The sequence below is a fragment of the Ahaetulla prasina genome, chromosome 7 (genome assembly GCF_028640845.1).
Source record: "Ahaetulla prasina isolate Xishuangbanna chromosome 7, ASM2864084v1, whole genome shotgun sequence".
Classification (NCBI taxonomy): Eukaryota; Metazoa; Chordata; class Lepidosauria; order Squamata; family Colubridae; genus Ahaetulla; species Ahaetulla prasina.
The window spans coordinates 67375514-67395989 of NC_080545.1; the positions used below are offsets into that span (position 1 = coordinate 67375514).

The window sequence follows — 20476 nt, forward strand, 5'->3', positions numbered from 1 at the left end:
CTACTTGCCTTTTGTACGTGCTTCCAAACTGCTAGGTTGGCAGAAGCTGGGACAAGTAACAGGAGCTCACTCCATTACACGGCACTAGGGATTCAAACCACTGAACTGCCGACCTTTTGATCAACAAGCTCAGCATCTTAGCCACCGCTGAGCATGATGTCTTACGTGTAAAAGCAATTTAAAGGGAGTGTTGATGAGAAAGCTAAACATTTGGTACACTGGCTGATCAACCAAGTCCAAAGTTAATGAAAAGTACGAAGGCATAGATTCAAGTAAAATTGAGTAGAATGGTTTTAAGATTGAGGGGGAAAGTAAGATATTTGTTAATTTGACAAATATAATAAATAACAACAGAGTTGGAAGGGACCTTGGAGGCCTTCTAGTCCAACCCCCTGCCCAGGCAGGAAACCCTACACCATCTCAGACAGATGGTTATCCAACATTTTCTTAAAAATTTCCAGTGTTGGAAGATTCACAACTTCTGCAGGCAAGTCGTTCCACTTATTAATTGTTCTGTCAGGAAATTTCTCCTTAGTTCCAAGTTGAATTATGAATTATGTGGTTCCAAAATTATAAGACATGGAATGAAAATTAAAAAGACATCTTAAGATAGGCTAAACTGCAATTGCTATCTTTTGCTGTTCATTTTTTAATGTAAAAATTGGGTTTTTTAATTGAGGGAGCCAAATAAGTTTCAGACAAAACTTCACTGAACAATATACACATATCCAAATTAGAAAATAATTTATTAAGCATTTAAACATAATTGTTTGCAGTAAGCAATATACATGCAGTAACCCCTACTCCACTATTCTATTCTGGGGCTTTAACCTTTTTACCCTTAGCTTTACGGACTTCTTGAATCAGATCCTTTAAATATTTAATTTCTTTGCTCAGGGAATCAACTTTTGATGTCAGGGCTTCATTTTTTTCTTCTAGTTCTCTACACTCTCCTGATAAAGCTTCTTGCTGTGCCCTTTTCTTTTGTCTATATCGTGTGGCAGCTGTCTTATTCTGCTCCATCTTCTTCAGTTTCTTATCTATTCCCTTTTCTTCTTTAATCTTTAATATTATGATTCCTGGAGGGTGATCATAAGGCTTGGGCCTTACAGAAACATGAAGTTGGGTTTTAATTGATTGGTTATCACTGAGGGAACTCGTAGAAGTGGCAGGACTTTGTTGAGGTGACTCTAGGTAAGACTCTGGGCTCATACATATTCCACTATCGTTGTCAGAATGTGCTTCATCCTCTTTTTCACTCTTGGGAAACACTAAAGCAGTGGGGGTTTCTGTTTTCTTGTCTCCTTCAAGAATGTCTACTTCACTACCTAACTCTAAACTGAATGAATGGTCAACAGTAGAATTCAGTGGCCTTTGGGCTACTGGAAATGGCAACAGTGTAGTCAATGGGGCCACCTGGTCTGCTTCAGGAGACCTGGGGGATTGGTTAATTGGTTCTGGCATTATTAAACTTTCTTTGCTGGGAATTTCTTCAATGGGCGGGTCAAGCGGGTCACACGTGTCTTCCAACGTGGCCATGAGCTCATCTGGGGAGACGGTGGCTTCCAGATCAATACCTAAAAGCGCATCAAAGTCAAACTCCTTCAGGTCCATCTTCTCCACCATCCAATCCATGCCAGAAAAGGCATCCTCTGTAAAACAAACAAAAAGCTATTCCAAAGATGATCTCAATAAATACAAAAAAAGTTCTCCTCCTGCTTTAGATCCATTAAACTATAAACATTTAACAGATGCATCAAAACCCCAAAAGGTTACCCAGTATTGGCAGAATATAATTTATCTTACCCTGGTTGCTGTCTGTGGCATTATTCCAACTGCCCACATCCAGCCAATCGGAGGAGCCCACTTTAGCCTTAGCGCTGGAGAACCCATGTGAACTGAAGCTCTTAGCCACCTCCAAGTAGTCATCTAAGAGCCCCAGACCTTCATCAGCCACCAAACACTGCTGGCTGAATGGGGACAGAAAGTCCCCCAACAACATCTCTGTGTTTGAGCAGCTCATTTTGGTCACGTTTTAGCACTTTGTTGTCAATTTGTCTAGACAAATAGATGGTGTCTTTATCAATTACAGCAAAGCTGCTGTGTGATGATTTGAAAAACCTGAAAGAAACAAGATAACTATTATAAAAAGAGCTTTTAGATTTGAATTTCAAGTTAAAAATCACATAGGGCAAACTGTGCATGGTAATACTGCAGCAATGACTCCTACAGTTCCAGTTTGTTCCCCTCTAGACTTCATCTGAACTATCTGTCTTAGACACCAATTATAACTACAGTACAACAGCGCCAACTAGAATTTGTTCAGCAAGTCAGCCCTCTTATTTCCTCCTAACTACACAGCTTCAATTCAATCTCCACCCATCTTGGACTGATTCATGAATTCATTAGTGACAACAGCTGCAGCCATTTCGTGATCTGCTTGCTGTGTGCATGTCTATAACCTATAAATAGGCCGCCATTTTGTATCCTGCCACGTTTACATTTAGCTCACCGAGAATGTTAATGATTAAGGTGTAACAGCAACTTAATACCACATTTGTTTATATCCACTTAGTTAAAAATTGGCAGTTTCTATGGAAAAGTTTATTTTAAAGTTACAGATTCATTACCTCTTAACTTTATTAAGTCAATTTAAACCTGCATTCCACCCAACGCCCATTAGCTATTTCAGCAAAATGTTATTAGAGTCCTGTCAGTATATCCATTGATAAACATTTTAATTCGTTATTTCTGTTGTGAAAAGCTCTTTAGATTACTCTCTTTTTCTTAACATAGGACAATTTCAATTTGTCAAAAGTTCTATTTTTGTCCAGAAAAAAACTATTAGTATACCAATTGCTTAAACCTCAGGGGATTTTCCCCGACAACGAAGGAAATCATTCTGCCTTCTAATTAGTCTGGGAAACCCAAGGGCTCATTCAACTACCTCCCCTTTTTCATAAATAGCCTAATCCAATGGTCTGGAATTTTTTGCGCTAACCTACCGTATTTCTTGATACCATCCCACCGCCTCCCCCGTATTTTTCGGTCACGAACAAGTGCCATTCCTTGGCTGAGATTTCCAATTTCCTCCCATATATTCGCAAACTCCGGCTGTTTTAAATCCATACATAGATCTTCGCTCCCTGAAGTCTCAATACCTTAACCCGATCGTACCCCCTTGCCTTATCTTCTACATTATTTAATAAAAGCCAATGCCTCCACCTTTAGTGGATTTCCACCTCCCCCCGCCACCCACCCAGGATACTCACGCCATGGTTGCAGATGCTCGGAGGTGCCGAGGCCGCGGCCGCCGCTGCTGCGCTTCTGCAATGGCCGATGCCGTCGCTTGCGCTGCCGCCCCTACCATGCCATGGTGGCGGCCGCGTATATTAAAACCCTTCCTCGATTGCTCGATTGGTCACTGTCACACTCCGGGGGAAAAAAGGTGGGGAGGGCAGGTGCTACTAATTTTTTTTCGGAAACGACAAAACAGGACCCAAATCTTTTTCTCAACGAGACAATAGGAACTAGAGTTTGCGCGTTTTCTCTTTATATAGTCAATGAGATCCGGTAGAACCTCATTTCAGTAAGCAACGGTTCCAGAAAATCCTTCCGCCCATAGCATCAGAATTGAATCCATGCCAGTTGAAAAAGCAGACTTCCTCAGAGCCCTCTCTGTGATGCCGGATTTGAAGGAAACACTCCGCGACGCTTCGTACCCGGATTCTATTAGACCTAACTCAACAATTTGCGGAAGGATTACAGGGACTATTCTAAATTGTTGAATCATAACGTCGGTTGCCGCTGCCGCTTCAATTAAGGTCAGACACGTGACGGTGAAAAAAAAGAATTCTAGCTTAGTTTTCCTATTGGCTGCCCAAGGGGTGCCCGATTCTGCATTCCAGTAATTTGAGAAAGAACGTGAACACGAAGCACCTGATTGGTCGGCAACGTTGGCTTCGTGTGTCCTGTGAAGTATTGTTGGCCGAGTGAAGAAACCACGTCAAGGATTATGCTTAATTGTTGGGGGGAGGGGGAATGCTCTTGCAGGGTCGCCCCGGATCACTAAAAATAGAGTCGCGGGGTAGGGGTGGGGCTTCTGCTGTTTTCTCTTAAAATGCTGCTCTTCCGACCCACATTTTCTGCCTACATGTCAATGAGAGATCAGCCTTCTCCGTCCTTTTTGCCAGACTCCCTTCTTTAGTCCTTCCTCCGTGTTTTCTTCGCCATTTGGGGTTAGCGACCATTGATGTCCGATTGCTCCTAAATCGGAGGGGGGGGGGGAAGACTGCAGAGAGGTTGCGACCTTCGGCTAATCCCTAACCACCGCGCTCAAGGGGGGGGTTGGCAAGATGGTGGCTGGAAGCTTTGGGTAGCCGGCTAAAGGCAGCAAGGCTAAGCGTCGATTCTGGAAATAGTAACCACTCTTCAGGTCTGGTCAGGGTCGAATCACCATACATGGAGATCCTACGCTCTAAGCCATTTGTGACGCACCGCCCAAGAGGGCTTGGTCGGGGAAAGAGTTACCACAGCATCCGTTTTTCTCGCTCTTCGGCTGGCTCGAGAGGCGCGGGAACTCCATCCCCCTCCCCCCAACCTGCTGGGGGAAAAACGCCTTATTGAAGCAGGCGCCTCATTGGAACAGCCACCGCCCTTTTACTCGCGGATGCTTCATGGCTGTCTGAGGGCGGGGTAACGTCTGCAGCTTTTCTGGCCCTGCTGTTGAGAAAAAGGCGGAGGCATGAGCTATTGCGGGGGGCTTCTTCGCGGAACAGCGTCACTTAGAAAATGAACCTGATGTCCTGGACTTTATCAGCCCGAGAAACCACAAAGCGGGCGCACCCTGCGTATTCCCTGCGTATTGGTAAAGGGCAGGTGCCTAAGGTTTATTAATTAAGCATATGCTACCAACTACTGAGATCTTTTTGAAGTTTCTTCTTCGAAGTTTTCCAGATGTTGTTAGTTGCGAAGTTGTGTCTGACCCATCACAACCCCATGGACCAAGTTCCTCCAGGCCTTCCTGTCCTCTACCATCCTCGGGGGTCCATTTAAGCTCACGCCTACTGCTTCGGTGACTCCCCAGCCATCTCATTCTCTGCCGTCTCCTTCTTTTGTCCTCAATCTTTCCCAGCATTAGGGTCTTCTCCAGTGAGTCCTCATTAGGTGGCCAAAGTATTTGAGTTTCATCTAAAAAGCAGTCAGGGTTGATCTCCTCTAGAACTGACTGGTTTGATCACCTTGCAGTCCAAGGGACTCGCAGGAGTCTTCTCCAGCACCAGAGTTCAAAGGTCTCAGTTCTTTGGCGCTCAGCCTTTCTTATGGTCCAACTTTCACAGCCATACACTGCAACTGGGAAAACCATAGCCTTGACTATACGCACTTTTGTTGGCAGGGTGATATCTCTGCTTTTTAGAATGCTGTCTAGATTTGCCAGAGCTTTCCTCCCCAGGAGCAAGCGTCTTTTAATTTCTTGGCTGAAGTCCCCATCTGTAGTGATCTTAGAGCCCAGGAAAATAAAATCTGTTACTACCTCCATTTCTTCCCCATCCATTTGACAGGAATTGAAAGGGCCAGATGCCATTTTCTTAATATTGAGTTTCAAGCTAACTTTTGCACACTCCTTCACCTGCATCAAGAGGCTCTTTAGTTCCTCTTTGCTTTCTGCCATTAGAGTGGTATCATCTGCATATCTGAGGTTGGTGATATTTCATCCGGCAATCTTAATTCCAACTTTTTATTCATCTAGCCCCGCCTTTCTCATGATGTGCTCTGCATATAAGTTAAATAGGCAGGGTGATGGTATACAGCGTTGCCAGACTCCTTTCCCAATTTTGTCAAGCTACTAACTGCTGAGATCTTTTTGAAGTTTCCTCTTTGAAGTTTTCCAGATAGTATCTGATCCAATCCTTAAAATCACAAATCAGATGTTCCTCTTAAAATAAGACTAAAATGCTTGGGGAAAAATATTTTTGTACTGTGTTATCACATAGGCACCTAAATTCAGAAAAAAAAAATTGCACCACAATTAATCTCAAAATAGATATGTCCAAATGTACCTCTTTTGTTTCCTGATTCTTCCCAGATACTACTACAAAATAAACTACTTAATGACCTCTGGAGTAATTCTTCGTCATTTCCATATATTTAATTTGTAATAAAATTTGCAACTCTTTGAGGGAGTTAACTGGATCAGTGATTGGAGAATTGATGGCTGAAAAGGGTGATAGTGAAGTTCAAAAACAATTAAAAAAAATAAAACCTACCAGTAAGTAGGGAAGGAAATGGGCAACACTGTTTTTGAGGCAGAACTAAAAAATGGGAAGAGATAATAAGGAACTGGCTTTTCCTCTGAAATTTCTGGTGGTTTCTGGTGGTGCCTTATCATTTGAACTGTGCCATTGCCACTTCCAGCTTTGCTGCAATATATATTCGTTGCAGGCTACAAGCCTATCTTCCCTATATGGTAGAACTAAAAATGGGACTGCAAAAATGCATTCAAGATCAGGATCAGGGAAAATCTGAAGTATATTTGTTCATAACAAAGTTTATAAATTCTGTTTCTGTTACCAGAAATGAAATCCTAAACTGAGCATATGCCCAAGGAATACTTTTGTTTTTCAGTTTTTGATTTGCTTTTCTTGAGCGGTTTTAAACCTAATTTAGTTAGTCCCAGAATTCAAGTGAAATACAAAAATAGCTAAATGAAAGGTTAAAAGTTTGCTTATCTATATAATACTGATACCGGTACTTACATTACTAGCCAAAAAAATGCTAAACCTATTTGTAATGTTTCCAATATTTGTCATCTGGTAATTCTTTGTTCCCCTTAATGCAGTAATATTTTGATAGGACATAGAAAGAGAAAATAAATTGCTCAAAACCAGAAAGGGGAAAACATTCAGTAGGTAGACAAACCAGTATCTTTGTTTTTCATTAACAAAAAAGCAATTCCTTGTTTGCTTCGCAGGTGCTTCAAAGGCCTTATTTTAGGGGGAGGGCTTATTTCAGCAGATGTGCTGAAAAGCCCAATTGGGCTTATTATCTGGAGAGGTCTTCATTTTGGGGAAACACAGTACAAGTTATCTGCCATGTTCAGATTGAACAATGATTTTAAATGATTTGTACAATAAGTGTGCTAGAATAAAATATTAAAAGAGTCTAACAAATTCTATTTCAGTTTTATCATTTGTTCTCCAAAAAAAAATCTAAAAAAGCACATCAGTAATGTAGAGGACATTCATTTACCCTCACCACAAACAAAACCTTTTTTAAAAAAACAGTAAGAAAATGCATCTATGCAGTTGCATATGTGGGTGAGTGGGTATCTATAGTGAGTAGCCAGTACAAAAGGTTCCTCAACATTCACCCACTCATTGCCCTTTCTTTTAAATGAAAATAGAATGATTGAAAATTCTTTTTTACAGAGATACTGTGTTTCCCTGAAAATAAGACCCTGCCTTATATTTTTTTTGAACTTATTGCCATGCACTCAAAAGCCCAGTTGGGCTTATTATCAGGGGATGTCTTATTTTGGGGAAAACTGGGTAGTAAATGTATATGAGTTCATTCTGAATTTCTGCAAAAGGTATAAAGATACATGGATTGATTTAGCTTGGTATTACAGAAAAATTAAATAGAACCTTCACTTGTATGCTACTTAAAGAACTTATCTTAACATTAGTCAATTTTAAATTTCCTGCTTTGAATTTGTATGTGCTGTTACTGTCCATATACTTCTACACTACAGCTGAGTTCTTGGTGCTTTGTGAGCTTGGTTGTTTTCTTGCAGATGCTTCATTACCTCACTAAGTAATATCATCACTGCTAGTGAGTATGAAGTTTGCTTCCTGTTTATATATAGTAGGTTACTCTGCCAGTGTTGGTAAAGGGGTGGTTTTCTCCTTGGACTACCAACTCCTGGATTTGAATTTTTCCTTTGAATCAAGTAATAAAATAAATAAGAGAAAACATTGGTAGTGTTACCACCAATGCTGGGAGAAATCCACAGCTACATATATTCTCTTCTATTGAATATTACAGAAGGATTAATGTAGATGGATGTAAATAATTTTTATATTCATGATAAATTTGAAACAGGATCCCAAAGTCTAGTTCAGCTGTTGGCAACACGCAGCTCCAGAGCTGCATGCAGCTCTTTTGTCCCCTGCTGAGGCTCCCTGTCGGGTGATCCCACCACGTCTGGCCTCACCCCTCACCCTCCCCTTCAGTCATTCCTTGCCCAGCCTGAGAAGGTAAGGGGCAGAGAGCAGGTCATGCGTCTCCCCAAGTGACTGAGGTGCATGCAGCACCAACATGGCCGGAAGAAGCACCCATGAGACCCAGCAAGAGATGAGGTACCAGAGAATCAGAATCAGAGACAGAAAGAAGAGGAAGGAACGACAGAGGAAGAAAGAGGGAGGAGAGAAAGAAAGAAAGGGGAGAGCAAGAGAGAGAGTGCAGCATCAAATTCTGAGATGCAAAGGAGTCTTTGAGGGTTGAACTCCGAGAGGCATGGATTTCCTCCGCCTTCTGCATTCCCACCCCATGCTGAAGCAGGCCAAACAGGCTGGGGTCTCCCTTCCTGCTAAGCGGCCCTGCCGAGACCACTTGCAAACTCTCCGAGTGCGGCTCCAAACGTTTGATTCGTGTATCCTGCCGTGGCGCACCTCCCACCCGGATGGCTGAACTGGATGGTGCAGCGCCTACCTTCTCTCCCGAAGAAGGTGAGGGTGGGTGCCTGCCCACCGGCCTCTACCCACTTGCCGCCGCCGTCCGGCCCTCCTCCACCTGGGAGGCATTGTGCTGCTATGCCAGCTGGCGGGAAACACAATGGTGCCAGCTGCCAGAGCCTTCCTGGGGCTAAGTGAGGAGACCCCACCGGGACTCCCTGCAAGGCGCAACTGCCACAGGAGCCCCTTGGCGGCGCCTGCATATAGAGATCAGCCAGCACCAACGCTACAGCAGGGAAGGTGTGCACCCTGCCTGCTCCTCTCTCACCAGCCAGAGGTGGGGCTCTGCACTGCCGCTTCCCAGCCGTAGCACCATGTTTTTCTGCTTGCTGGCTATCTCTGAGCAGGGAGCTGCCCTTGGGCCACCCAGGCCCCTGCCACGGAGGGAGAGGGAAGGCGGGGTTTCTCCGCAACAGGATCCAGGTTGGAGTTGCCTTATTTTGCGCAGATCTCCAATGCTTGGCTTTGCCTGCCAGCCTCTACTACCCCTCAGCAGCCCAAGTGGTTGGATTCACATGACACGTGAAGCTGGCCAGGAGAGCACAGATAGATAGATAGATAGATAGATAGATAGATAGATAGATAGATAGATAGATAGATAGATAGATAGATAGATGAATAGAATAGAATAGAATAGAATAGAATAGAATAGAATAGAATAGAATAGAATAGAATAGAATTTTTATTGGCCAAGTGTGATTGGACACACAAGGAATTTGTCTTGGTGCATATGCTCTCAGTGTACATAAAAGAAAAGATACGTTCATCAAGGTACAACATTTACAACACAATTGATGGTCAATATATCAATATAAATCATAAGGATTGCCAGCAACAAGTTATAGTCATACAGTCATAAGTGGAAAGAGATTGGTGATGGGAACTATGAGAAGATTAATAGTAGTGCAGATTCAGTAAATAGTCTGACAGTGTTGAGGAATTATTTGTTTAGCAGAGTGATGGCCTTCAGGAAAAAACTGTTCTTGTGTCTAGTTGTTCTGGTGTGCAGTGCTCTATAGCGTCGTTTTGAGGGTAGTAGTTGAAACAGTTTATGTCCAGGATGCGAGGGGTCTGTAAATATTTTCACGGCCCTCTTCTTGATTCGTGCAGTATACAGGTCCTCAATGGAAGGCAGGTTGGTAGCAATTATTTTTTCTGCAGTTCTAATTATCCTCTGAAGTCTGTGTTTTTCTTGTTGGGTTGCAGAACCGAACCAGACAGTTATAGAGGTGCAAATGACAGACTCAATAATTCCTCTATAGAACTGAATCAGCAACTCCTTGGGTAGTTTGAGCTTACTGAGTTGGCGCAGAAAGAACATTCTTTGTTGTCATTTTTTAATGATGTTTTTGATGTTAGCTGTCCATTTTAGATCTTGCGATATGATAGAACCTAGAAATTTGAAGGTTTCTACTGTTGATACTGTGTTGTCTAGTATTGTGAGAGGTGGAAGTATGGAAGGGTTTCTCCTAAAGTCTACCACCATTTCTATGGTTTTGAGTGTGTTCAGTTCCAGATTGTTTTGGTTGCATCACAAGGCTAGTCGTTCGACCTCTCGTCTATATGCGGATTCGTCAGTCTCGAATGAGACCAATCACTGTTGTGTCATCTGCGAACTTCAGTAGCTTAACAGATGGATCATTGAGATGCAGTCATTGGTATACAGAGAGAAGTGGGGAGAGCACACAGCCTTGGGGGGCCCCTGTGCTAATTGCACAGGTATTTGATGTGATCTTGCTTAGCTTCACCTGCTGCTTCCTGTTTGCTAGGAAGCTTGTGATCCACTTACAAATCTGTTCCGGTACCTGTAGCTGGTTTAACTTAGTTATAAGAATGTCTGGAATGATGGTATTGAATGCTGAACTAAAGTCTACAAAAAGGACCCTTGCATAGCTCTTTGGAGACTCAAGATGCTGTAGGATGTAGTGCAGAGCTGTAGGATGTAGTGCAGGATGTAGATAGATAGATAGATAGGAGAGAGAGAGAATGAGACAGACAGACAGAGAAAGAGAGAGAGATACCCATTTCCAACAGAAAAAAAACCCACAGGGAGCCACAAAACCTGGATAGGCGTGGATGGGTGTCATATGACTGGGTGGGAGTGAGTGACATCGAGTTGGCTGTGCCCACCCAGGTTTTGTGGTTGCCAGTGTTTTCTGTGGAAAATGGTCCAAAGGTTGTAGACCCCTGGTCTAGTTCAACATTAGCCTATTTATAATTTGTTTTACTTCCAACTACGTCTGTTATCATACACTGTAAAAGAACTGGGGTGCTGAGTTAAGTGTGTTCCTATAAGCAGTCCAAGTCCAGCCCCTCCTGAATTCCATTGACCCTTATCTGGTGCCAATTTAGTGTTAAACTTTAATTGACCGGATTCTTGTGTATAGGCTTGAATTCTTCTATGCTGCAATATAATAGATGGTCCTGATTCTTTGCACCTGACATATACATAGACATAAGGGAATTCAAGTGTCACCAAAATTACGCATTAGCCTCATAATCTGAAATCACTAATGCTTGATTAAGCAATTTGTTCCAGGCCAAAGATTACATATTAGGACAATAGAATAGGAATCCAACGGTAGTTAAAAAGTTGCAAATCTGCATATCAGGCAGTGGTGGGTTGCTACCGGTTCGTTCTGGATTGGGTGAACTGGTAGCGTCAGTAGCGGAAGGCTCTGCCCACCCTCCTGGACACCTCTGTGCATGCGCAGAAGCGTTGCACAAGCGTGAGCAGCGATGAGCAAACCGATAGCGACAGATTTAGAAACCCATCCCTGATGTCAGGTCCAGTCTGACATCAAGCCCTTCCTTTACTCCCTTCAAACGGTTTTTCAGACTATTCACTGGCATTTTTGTTACTCAAGTAATTTTCTCTCTCCAATAGGGGAAGTATTCAGATCTCATGTTTGAATAAAATATTTTTGACTTTATTTCTACAAACAGTATAGTCCATCTCTATAATAATGCATAATTCATATTAGTTTGTGAAATAATTGTATTCTTACTGTTACGGAAAAGTAGAAACTCAGACCCAGCTGCTGGTTGTTCTTAGTTTTGCTTAACACATGGTGCAAGGAGCTCCTTTTATGCAGCAGCTAATAACAGGCAGACGTAACTAACACTGAGCGTCAAAAATGAATACAGAGCAAGTTTGTAAAAATATTTCCATAGAAAAAAGAGCACTGCCAGATGAACAATTTGAACTGATATGAAGAACAGCCTTGGGAATAAAAATCAGAAATGAAGGACAGAAAGTAAAGTAACTGAATTTTAATAGTACACTGCAGTTTTGTTATTAAGTCCTTTTCTCCACCATATCTTTCATTCTAATAATGGGTAGCAAAACAGAACCATCTTGTTTTCTATAACCTATCTTATATAGTACATCTGGGAGAATTCAAGCAATATCCAGAATAATTCTTTGATTTACAATAATATGTACACCTACCGATACTTTTACTTATTTAATTCTACTAGAGTAGAGAAAGCATGTTACAGGCAAATTAGCAATAGCATTTAGACTTAAGATACTGCTTCATAGTGCTTTTACACCCTCTCTTAAGCGGTTTATAGAGTCAGCATATTGCCCTCAACAATCTGGGTCCTCATTTTACCCACCTCGGAACGATGGAAGGTTGAGTCAACCTTGAGCCTGGTAAGATTTGAACTGCTGAACTGCAGCCAGCAGTCAGCTGAAGTAGCCTGCAGTACTGCACTTTAACCACTGTGCCACCTTGGCTCTTAATTGCTGCTTGTGGGAGGTACTTATTTAGTTCCTTATTTCTATTTTAGGCAAGATGATCCTTTTATGTCATAAAAGTGTTACTTGCATACAATTCTGTCATATCAAGGACGATTTCTTATCGTAGACACATGGATGGATGATTTGGGATAGCTAAAACAAAATTTTGGGTTACAATTTGACATATGGGGTATCATACTTTTGTGCAATGTTTTTATTAGAACTACTTTTTTAAATGCAATATTCTAATTACAGGTAGTCCTTGACTAATGACCAAAATTTCTGCTCAGTGAGACGTTTGTTAAGTGAATTTTGCCCCATTTTACAAACTTCCTTGCCACAGATGTTAAGTGAATCTGGCTTCTACACTGACTTTGCCAGGTCACAAAAGGTGATCACATGACCCTGGGACACTGCAGCTGTCATAAATATGTACCAGTTGATAACTGTCTGATTTTTGATCACATGACCATGGGGATGCTGCAACGGTCATGAGAAAAATAGTTATGCTACTTTTTATAACTTCGAATGGTCACTAGTCAAATGATTAGTAAGTCAAGGACTACTGTACTTGCTTACTAACCATATGCTTAGTTCTAGACATAGTATTAAGATTCACTTTGAGAATATTTTTCTTAGTATCATTAAGTGTTCCAAATGAAGAAGGTAATTTCATGATTATCTGATTGCATTTTCTCTTCATAAAAATAATATAGAAAAAGTGCCAACATATATTTAAAAAGAGCCACATGGTTGTGGAGGATTTTATTTCACAGCTTTTATGCATTGTTACAGACCATTAGAATTCCCTCCTCCAACCCTCATACATTTCAGCCTGGCCAAATATCCCAAGTATTTCATCAAACCTTGGAGGTCGACAGTGCCAAGTGAAGACAAATTTATTATTCAGCTAGCTGGTCATAATTGCAGTTCCTACTGATTGGTTTGACACTTAACATATATTCCAGGACTAGCAGACTTGGGCTATTGGCTTGAGACCATCAGCTGCTCTCATTGGCTTCCCACTTCCCAGTGATTTAGAACAATTTGTTTGTTCTAAATTTGTTGTACTTCATACTACTGAATCAATATCTATGTTCTGATTGTTTTACAGACTGAGAGCTGAAAACTAAACCTGCCAGTAGGAAGTTGTCACATACAATTTAAGTGAATACTTGTAAGTTTAAGTATACTAAGTTTTCAAATTGAATTTTCCAGGGAAATACAGCTGCCTCACACAAGCTGATTCACATAGAATGCAAGGTATATTACCCTCAATAGAAAGGAAGAGTAAACACATTTCTTTCAGCTCGAATTTTGCACTGATGGCAGTGGCAATTTGTGTTAATCAGTCTTATCATGAAATCCTTTTTACATATTTTAAAGAAAAAAAAATCCCAATTCATCACTGTTTTGTAGGAAACGAGAGTTAAAAGACATGAAAGTGAAATAAAAATCAAAATGGCATCTGTCACAGGGATAGTTGCTTAAAGCTACATACAATATATATACAACCTTACAACAATTTTTTAAAAAATTAATAAAATGTTTTTGCAATTTTTAAAAGTAATAGATAAGTGAGAATGCAAGAGATACTGGATTCTTCTAAGTCTTGCCTCATGATTTGCTTTCATGCTCTAAACAAACAGCAGACTAAGTGACAAAAGGAAAAAGGGAGCAAAGATGACGAACAATGGGCCTCACAGAAAAGTCTCTAACCGCATAATGTCTCTGTAGGTGTTCATCAACTCATACAGCAGGAAGAGGAATGGAGAGGAATGTATTCCCAAGTATTTCCCAGGTTACAATTGCCAGCACTCAACTTTCTGTCTTTGGCTATAACACTGAAACTTAAATTAGGCTAATACTGATTCCATTGCCACAATATATGCCATCTGTAAAAGACAATCTGATCTCAAAATATAATCAAAGATGTTGCACTCTCCATAGCTATAGAATTGGAGCCTACACATTACAACTAAATTGAAGAGTATCTTAATAACACAAGCATTAGAGCTATATTTTGACACTGATTTGAAAGGAACATTTTGAGCCTTGCACAACAAAACTAGCAGCTCTGTGCTATTTATTAAATTCATTTTTTCAGGCTTCCAAAATATGCCACTACTTTACAGATTCCATTCATTAAAGTTAACACACCTCTTTAAGTGGCACCCTGAAAAAGAACTGGCTACTTTAATGAGTATCAGGTGATTCTATGCAAAGAAGGACCAAACCTTCTTTCAAAAATGTTCTGAAGCGTATGTAGCCTTAGTAAGCACCACTTTCAGCAGAAAGAATATGGAAGATTTATGTTCAATTCCCAAAATCTGCAAATTATCTCATTATCCATTCTACCATTTAATGTTGAGGGTAGATATTTGAAACAAGGTAACCCTCAGAATTACATACAGGTATGTATTGTAGCAATTCTTGTTATGCAGGTTTGACAGTTTCATCTCTTAGAGTACCTTCTCTTGTTTTTTCCCTTGGGGAAAGATGGAAGAAGTACCAGATGATAGCAACATTAACAAATCATATATTCCCAAGAGATTACACATTCATCATGCCATGCTTGTATCTGCAAAGCAAGAGATATAGCTACAGAAGCTCCTCCCTAAATCTTGTATCGTTTCAAAGAATGAGTAGAGATTAAGAAGAGGGTTATATAAATTATGTACGGAAGATCACATAGGAGAAAATGTGCTGATAGTTCCTTGAATACAATTGGATCAAACTGGTTAAATATATAATATGCTACCTCCTTTAAAATTAAACAGCATAGTATATATTTTTCACTTAAAACTATTTTGTGTTCCTCCAGTAGCGTCATTTCTTCTAGTTGCCTGTGCCCAATAGTTTATAGATAAAACATTCAGGAATTATATGTCAGTATCCATACATTTGCCAGCTAGTCAATAATTTGAAGCTCAAGCACTAATGATATGCAGTATTCAGAATTGAAGGGGGGCAAAGGTGCTTCAAATTCAGACTGGGCTTCTCTGACCATCAATAACAAGTACAGCAAATGAAGTTATATCTACCAAAGCATATTTACCCTCTTCAGTTTTGCATATAGTCACCTCTTAACTACTCTTTGTTATGATTTTAAGGCACAACATTTTTTGAAGTGTCATAGCACTTATTCAAGAATTTTTATTTCAAGTGTCCTCATCTGTGCCTTAGTGATATTTCCTAATTTCTCAAACAATTGAACACATGGACAAATTATTTCAAAAGCAGTAAATATGAAATTTCTCTTCTTACATTCCTTTGCATCAATTAACAATCTGCTTACCAGTTTTTCAAACGAGTGTATTGAGGACCTTATATGTGCTTGTGCAGTGAAGGACTCCAATCTGGCAAAGCAGCAAATCCTAGACAATATGCACTCAGTTTTCAAAATATGGGGTTATCATCTCTCTGCCACATAAATTTAAGCAGCATGCTATTTAAAAAGAAAAAAACCCACCTCTAGACAATATAATTACAGTCAATGTACAGAATTCACAAATATATATCCTGCTACAAATATTTTTCTTGAAGCTTTTCTGTCAAGCACTTTCAGAATAAAAAGGGGGAAATGATCATCAATCAATAGGAATATTATACTTTGGGTTTTTTTTAAATTATTAGTGACAATTTTACGCTTTTGAAATAGGAGGTAAGAATTTTCACTGCAGCGAAGTATAAAGTATTACAGGAAATAGAGCACAGGTTGGGACTCCAGCAGCGGATACATCAATAAGAACATTATCACAAATTGAGCAGATCTTCAAAGTTGCTTCTTCCTTCAATTCCTTGAGTGTAGTGGAACTAGACCAGTAGCACCAGGAAATCTAAAGCCCCCCACTCCTATTTAATAACAATAAAAATGCAGAGGCAGACTTGCAAAATAACCAGGGCAAGATGTGCATAGGTCACTCAGAAGACAAATTGTCATGGCAAGTAGTTCTAACACTAACTCATACTTAAGGCAGCCATTACATTTGCAGCAGAAGTTCTGGTTCTGAAAGTGAACAGTACAGAGTATAGCCTAACTCATCTACTTCTCCAGTAGTAAGCTCTGAAAACAAGTTCACCTTGGGATTTAAAGCACTCGGAAGAATTCCTTCTTCCAAATAACCAATTAGTTTTTTCAATACCTGAAGAAAACGGTCAGCTATTGCATCTTGTGACCAATCAGTTTCTTCTTGAGTCAGGTGTAATATTACATTGGTAAGCTGGCTGGCAGAAAGACGACACAGAACTGGATTCAGTTTACATATGGCCTTTAGGATCTTAAGGCACAAAGAACGGCAACCAGAGTCATCTTGGTCCAAGGCCCGCAGGCGAGCTGTCTCTGCTGGCCGAAGGCTGAGTCGCCATAGATTATCATATTGGGCCAGTCGATGTGGCTTGGCTACCAATACAGAATCACCTAGTGTCACAGATGGCAAAAAGTCTATTAGAAGGTGCCGATCTGGTTCATACTGGACCTCCATAGTTAGAGATTCTAAGGGTGCAACTGGACGAATCACATAATCTAGGAGGGATCCAATTGCTGGCCAATTGATGGAGCCAGCCACTACTTTCTCAAAGGTACCACAAACAGACTTAGGCGAGAGATAACCTCCCACTACACAGCGGTCCCAGTAACTGCTACCACGAGGAAAATACTCTGGGTTTTCCCGACGTACTAGGCAGAAGCCAGGGATGTTCATAATGGTTTCTTCACCTGGAATGCATGACCATAAATTCTGTTCTAGCACAAGAGGAACAATAAGTTGAATGTGATCAGCTGTCACAACCTAGCAGCAGAGAGAAATAAAAAAGAGCATTAAACATCTGAGGACTGGTCCTATCAACTAGCTTACTTGCCTCCCTCCAAATGTTTGCACTTGAATTCACATAATTAAAGGGTATAATCCAACTGATATGGCCACCAATTTGGGAAAAGCTAGGCCAGAAGGAAAGCTGGGAATACTAAGAACACTTCAGTTGCAGTATCTGTGATGTTCAATACCGTATCCTCTTTAGCTATACTAAAGTCAGAGGCAGTCTAAAAATAATATGCTATACTGTAGTTAAACAATTTGAAAATATATTTTGCTGAACAGATGTAGAAAAGACACAGAAAACAAAAATGTGGATATTGGCCTCAAAAAGGGCGCTTTTTCTTATACAAGATCAGGTTAGACACACACACAAAAATCAAGAGATAACCCTAAGAACAGTGGGATAAATTATCTCTACCAACATTATTCTTGCTGAAGAACATTTAAAGCTTTTCATCTGTTCAATTTACCTGTAAGTCATCACAGAGGCTACCACTCAGATACATCTCACGCAGAGGCATGTCTGGCAACTTGGTACGGAGGAAACTGCGTAATTCAGCACAGATATCCACAGCAGCTTGCTTAGCTTTGATCTGTTCTTCTACAGAGATAGCCACCTTTCTTTGATAATAAGCAAACAGTTTTTCTTGCAAGGACATCCGAAGGCGGGATTTCTTCAATTCCACCTGGCTTCTTTTAGCAGGTGATTTATGCTTCATAGATTTGATGGAATCTGTTCAGGTAATACAACAGAGAAAAACTCAAAAAGAGCCAAATATTTCACTGCAAAATGCTTGTGTAAATTGCCTGCACTGAAATTATTCTGTTCTGAACGTGTATTTTTTAACAAACGAAATAGCCCTAGTGTAAAGTTTAAGGGACAAAGAAAATCCATGGGACAATAGACATCTTTTGTTATTAAAAAAAATCAAATGAGACAAACTACAAAGCCATGCCAATACATTAAATATAGCCTAAAGTCAATTCAATGTGTATATTCTTTCTTTAGACTATTTCTCACATATTTCAAAATCTGAAGCATCTGTGGGCAGAGTCTGCAGAGAACGGCTAAGATTTGTCTTCATGTCTTGGTTCAGTAATCGTGATGATGACCCAAGCCAACTTGGTTCCTCCCAGCTTCTCTTTCCTGACTGGCTTAAATGGGTGGGGCTGGCTGGAGCACTGATTGCTCTGTCATACATCTGCAGAGTAAAAGTAGAATATTGATTATATGACCTAATGAGACTTAATTTCTCTATTCCCTACTGAATTTTTTCCAACCTCAATAAATCTTGATATTCCTTTACTAACTATATTATTTCTTTTAATCTTGTATTTTGTATTTTAAATGTTATGTCATATTGTATGCCTTTTTTAAATTGTGATGCTTCTGACACAAATAAACATTTCTTACCCGTTTGACAGCCAAGGTAGCAATCCCCAGCATAGCAGCACCTCCCACTCCCAGTACAAGTCGAGCATTGGACAACACAAAATCAATAGCCGTGCCAATCCCGTTGTCATCCTTCTTTCCTTTGCGCTCTCCAGCGCCTGCCATTGCTCCTACATAGGAAAAAAACCCAAACAGCACACTGTTCAAAACGTTAGGTTGCCATTCGGTGCTTATTTGGTTTTAATTCCATGGACTTTTACTAAGATTAAATATTTGAAGCTAAGTTTATTTTAAATATATCACCTTAAAACATGTTTTGTAATTCCAATTGTAAAAACCATAATCACAATGCTACTTAATACAATATAAATCACAAACTTTAATACTAAAAATTTCATTTTCCATAAAATTAAAATGCAAACTCTATGTAGAAAAATGCAGAAAAGGTCAAATTGGGGGTGTGGTACAATTCCATGTATAAGGTTATAGTCCAAGAATGGTCTCCAATTAGAATTGAATTTTATATCAGATTTACTTTTTAAAGAATAGAATAGAATTTTATTGGCCAAGTGTGATTGGACACACAAGGAATTTGTCTTGGTGCATATGCTCTCAGTGAACATAAAAGAAAAGATACGTTCATCAAGGTACAACATTTACAACACAATTGATGATCAATATATCAATATAAATCATAAGGATTGCCATATGAATATGAAATTAATTGAATATGGAATTGAATATGAAATATGAAATTATTCTAGACATTAACTTCCTTAATTCAATTAGTCATTCTTCCAAAGAAGGAATCTAAGAAGGAAGCATATAAGATCACTGCAGTCATTAATATATTCAAAGGTTGTTCAATATAAACAACCAGAGTTTTAACCTGGTTGTTTTGGTTCAGCCAAAACAACCACCTTTGGAAAATATCAGGCTGGATAAGGTTGACTTGAAGTGAGATTTGTTCAAGACCAAGCACTAAAACTCACATTAGTTAATATCTGACATGTAAATAAGACCCTTTTTCACATTAATAAACTTAGAGCTATTATGAATAGAATTCCCCAGTAGCAGAGACTAATTTTAAAAAAAGGATTTCATGGTGAAAGGGAATTTCTGAAAAAGGAGTGGGTAAAACATAATTGCAAACCCTGTCAAGGAGGGAAAAAATGTAGATGCAAAAGTTATACTTGCACAAATTTTTTTGTGAAGATCTGAGAAAAAAACAATACATTTAGAAGTTAAAGAGATGAAACATATACATGTTTATATATGTTTATATATATATATGCAGGTAAACTAGAACTGCAAAATTATGAACCAATATTTCAATAGATGTCCCTTAGACAAACTGATTTCCAGAATTTAAGGGGAGTCAAGGTAAGAGTTGCCAGTACAGAAATAAAATTTGGTATAAATTTCTCCATCCTCTCCAGTGTAAATATTAATTTTGTAATTAACTTTGAATAGTACATTCTTTATAATGCCTATTTCAAGCATGCTAGAATTGTTTTATTACTATAAATAAAAATTAACTTCCAATTACTCAGATAAGTACTCAGTTACTCAGGTTAGCTTTTTATCTGTTCAAATAATGAATAATTAAAATAGCAAAATACATATATTTTACCTGAGGCTTAATGCATCTGCAAAAAGGAAGGAGAAATGCTCCAAAGGATATACGTAGGCTACTTTGAGAGATTTGTTTTTTGCAGATTTGCAGCAGAATTCTGATATTGACCATCCAGTTCAAATTACTAAATAAATAAAGGGAAATAAAAGCAAA

General features: G+C 39.6%; 2 protein-coding genes across 2 annotated transcripts; both read right to left on the reverse strand.

Moving 5' to 3' along the window:
• Window positions 1–727: 727 nt before the first annotated feature.
• On the reverse strand, window positions 728–3537 carry ATF4 (activating transcription factor 4). The gene is made up of 3 exons (XM_058191008.1): window positions 3273–3537; window positions 1807–2121; window positions 728–1652 (listed from the first exon to the last, which is right to left on the reverse strand). The coding sequence occupies exons 2-3, from the start codon at window positions 2021–2023 to the stop codon at window positions 814–816; spliced, it is 1056 nt and encodes a 351-aa protein (XP_058046991.1). The 5' UTR covers window positions 2024–2121; window positions 3273–3537; the 3' UTR covers window positions 728–813.
• Window positions 3538–13211: 9674 nt separating this feature from the next.
• Window positions 13212–20459, reverse strand: MIEF1 (mitochondrial elongation factor 1). Its single transcript, XM_058191001.1, has 5 exons — window positions 20321–20459; window positions 18709–18857; window positions 18316–18496; window positions 17765–18027; window positions 13212–17267 (listed from the first exon to the last, which is right to left on the reverse strand). The coding sequence occupies exons 2-5, from the start codon at window positions 18850–18852 to the stop codon at window positions 16461–16463; spliced, it is 1395 nt and encodes a 464-aa protein (XP_058046984.1). The 5' UTR covers window positions 18853–18857; window positions 20321–20459; the 3' UTR covers window positions 13212–16460.
• Between the last annotated feature and the right edge of the window lie 17 nt (window positions 20460–20476).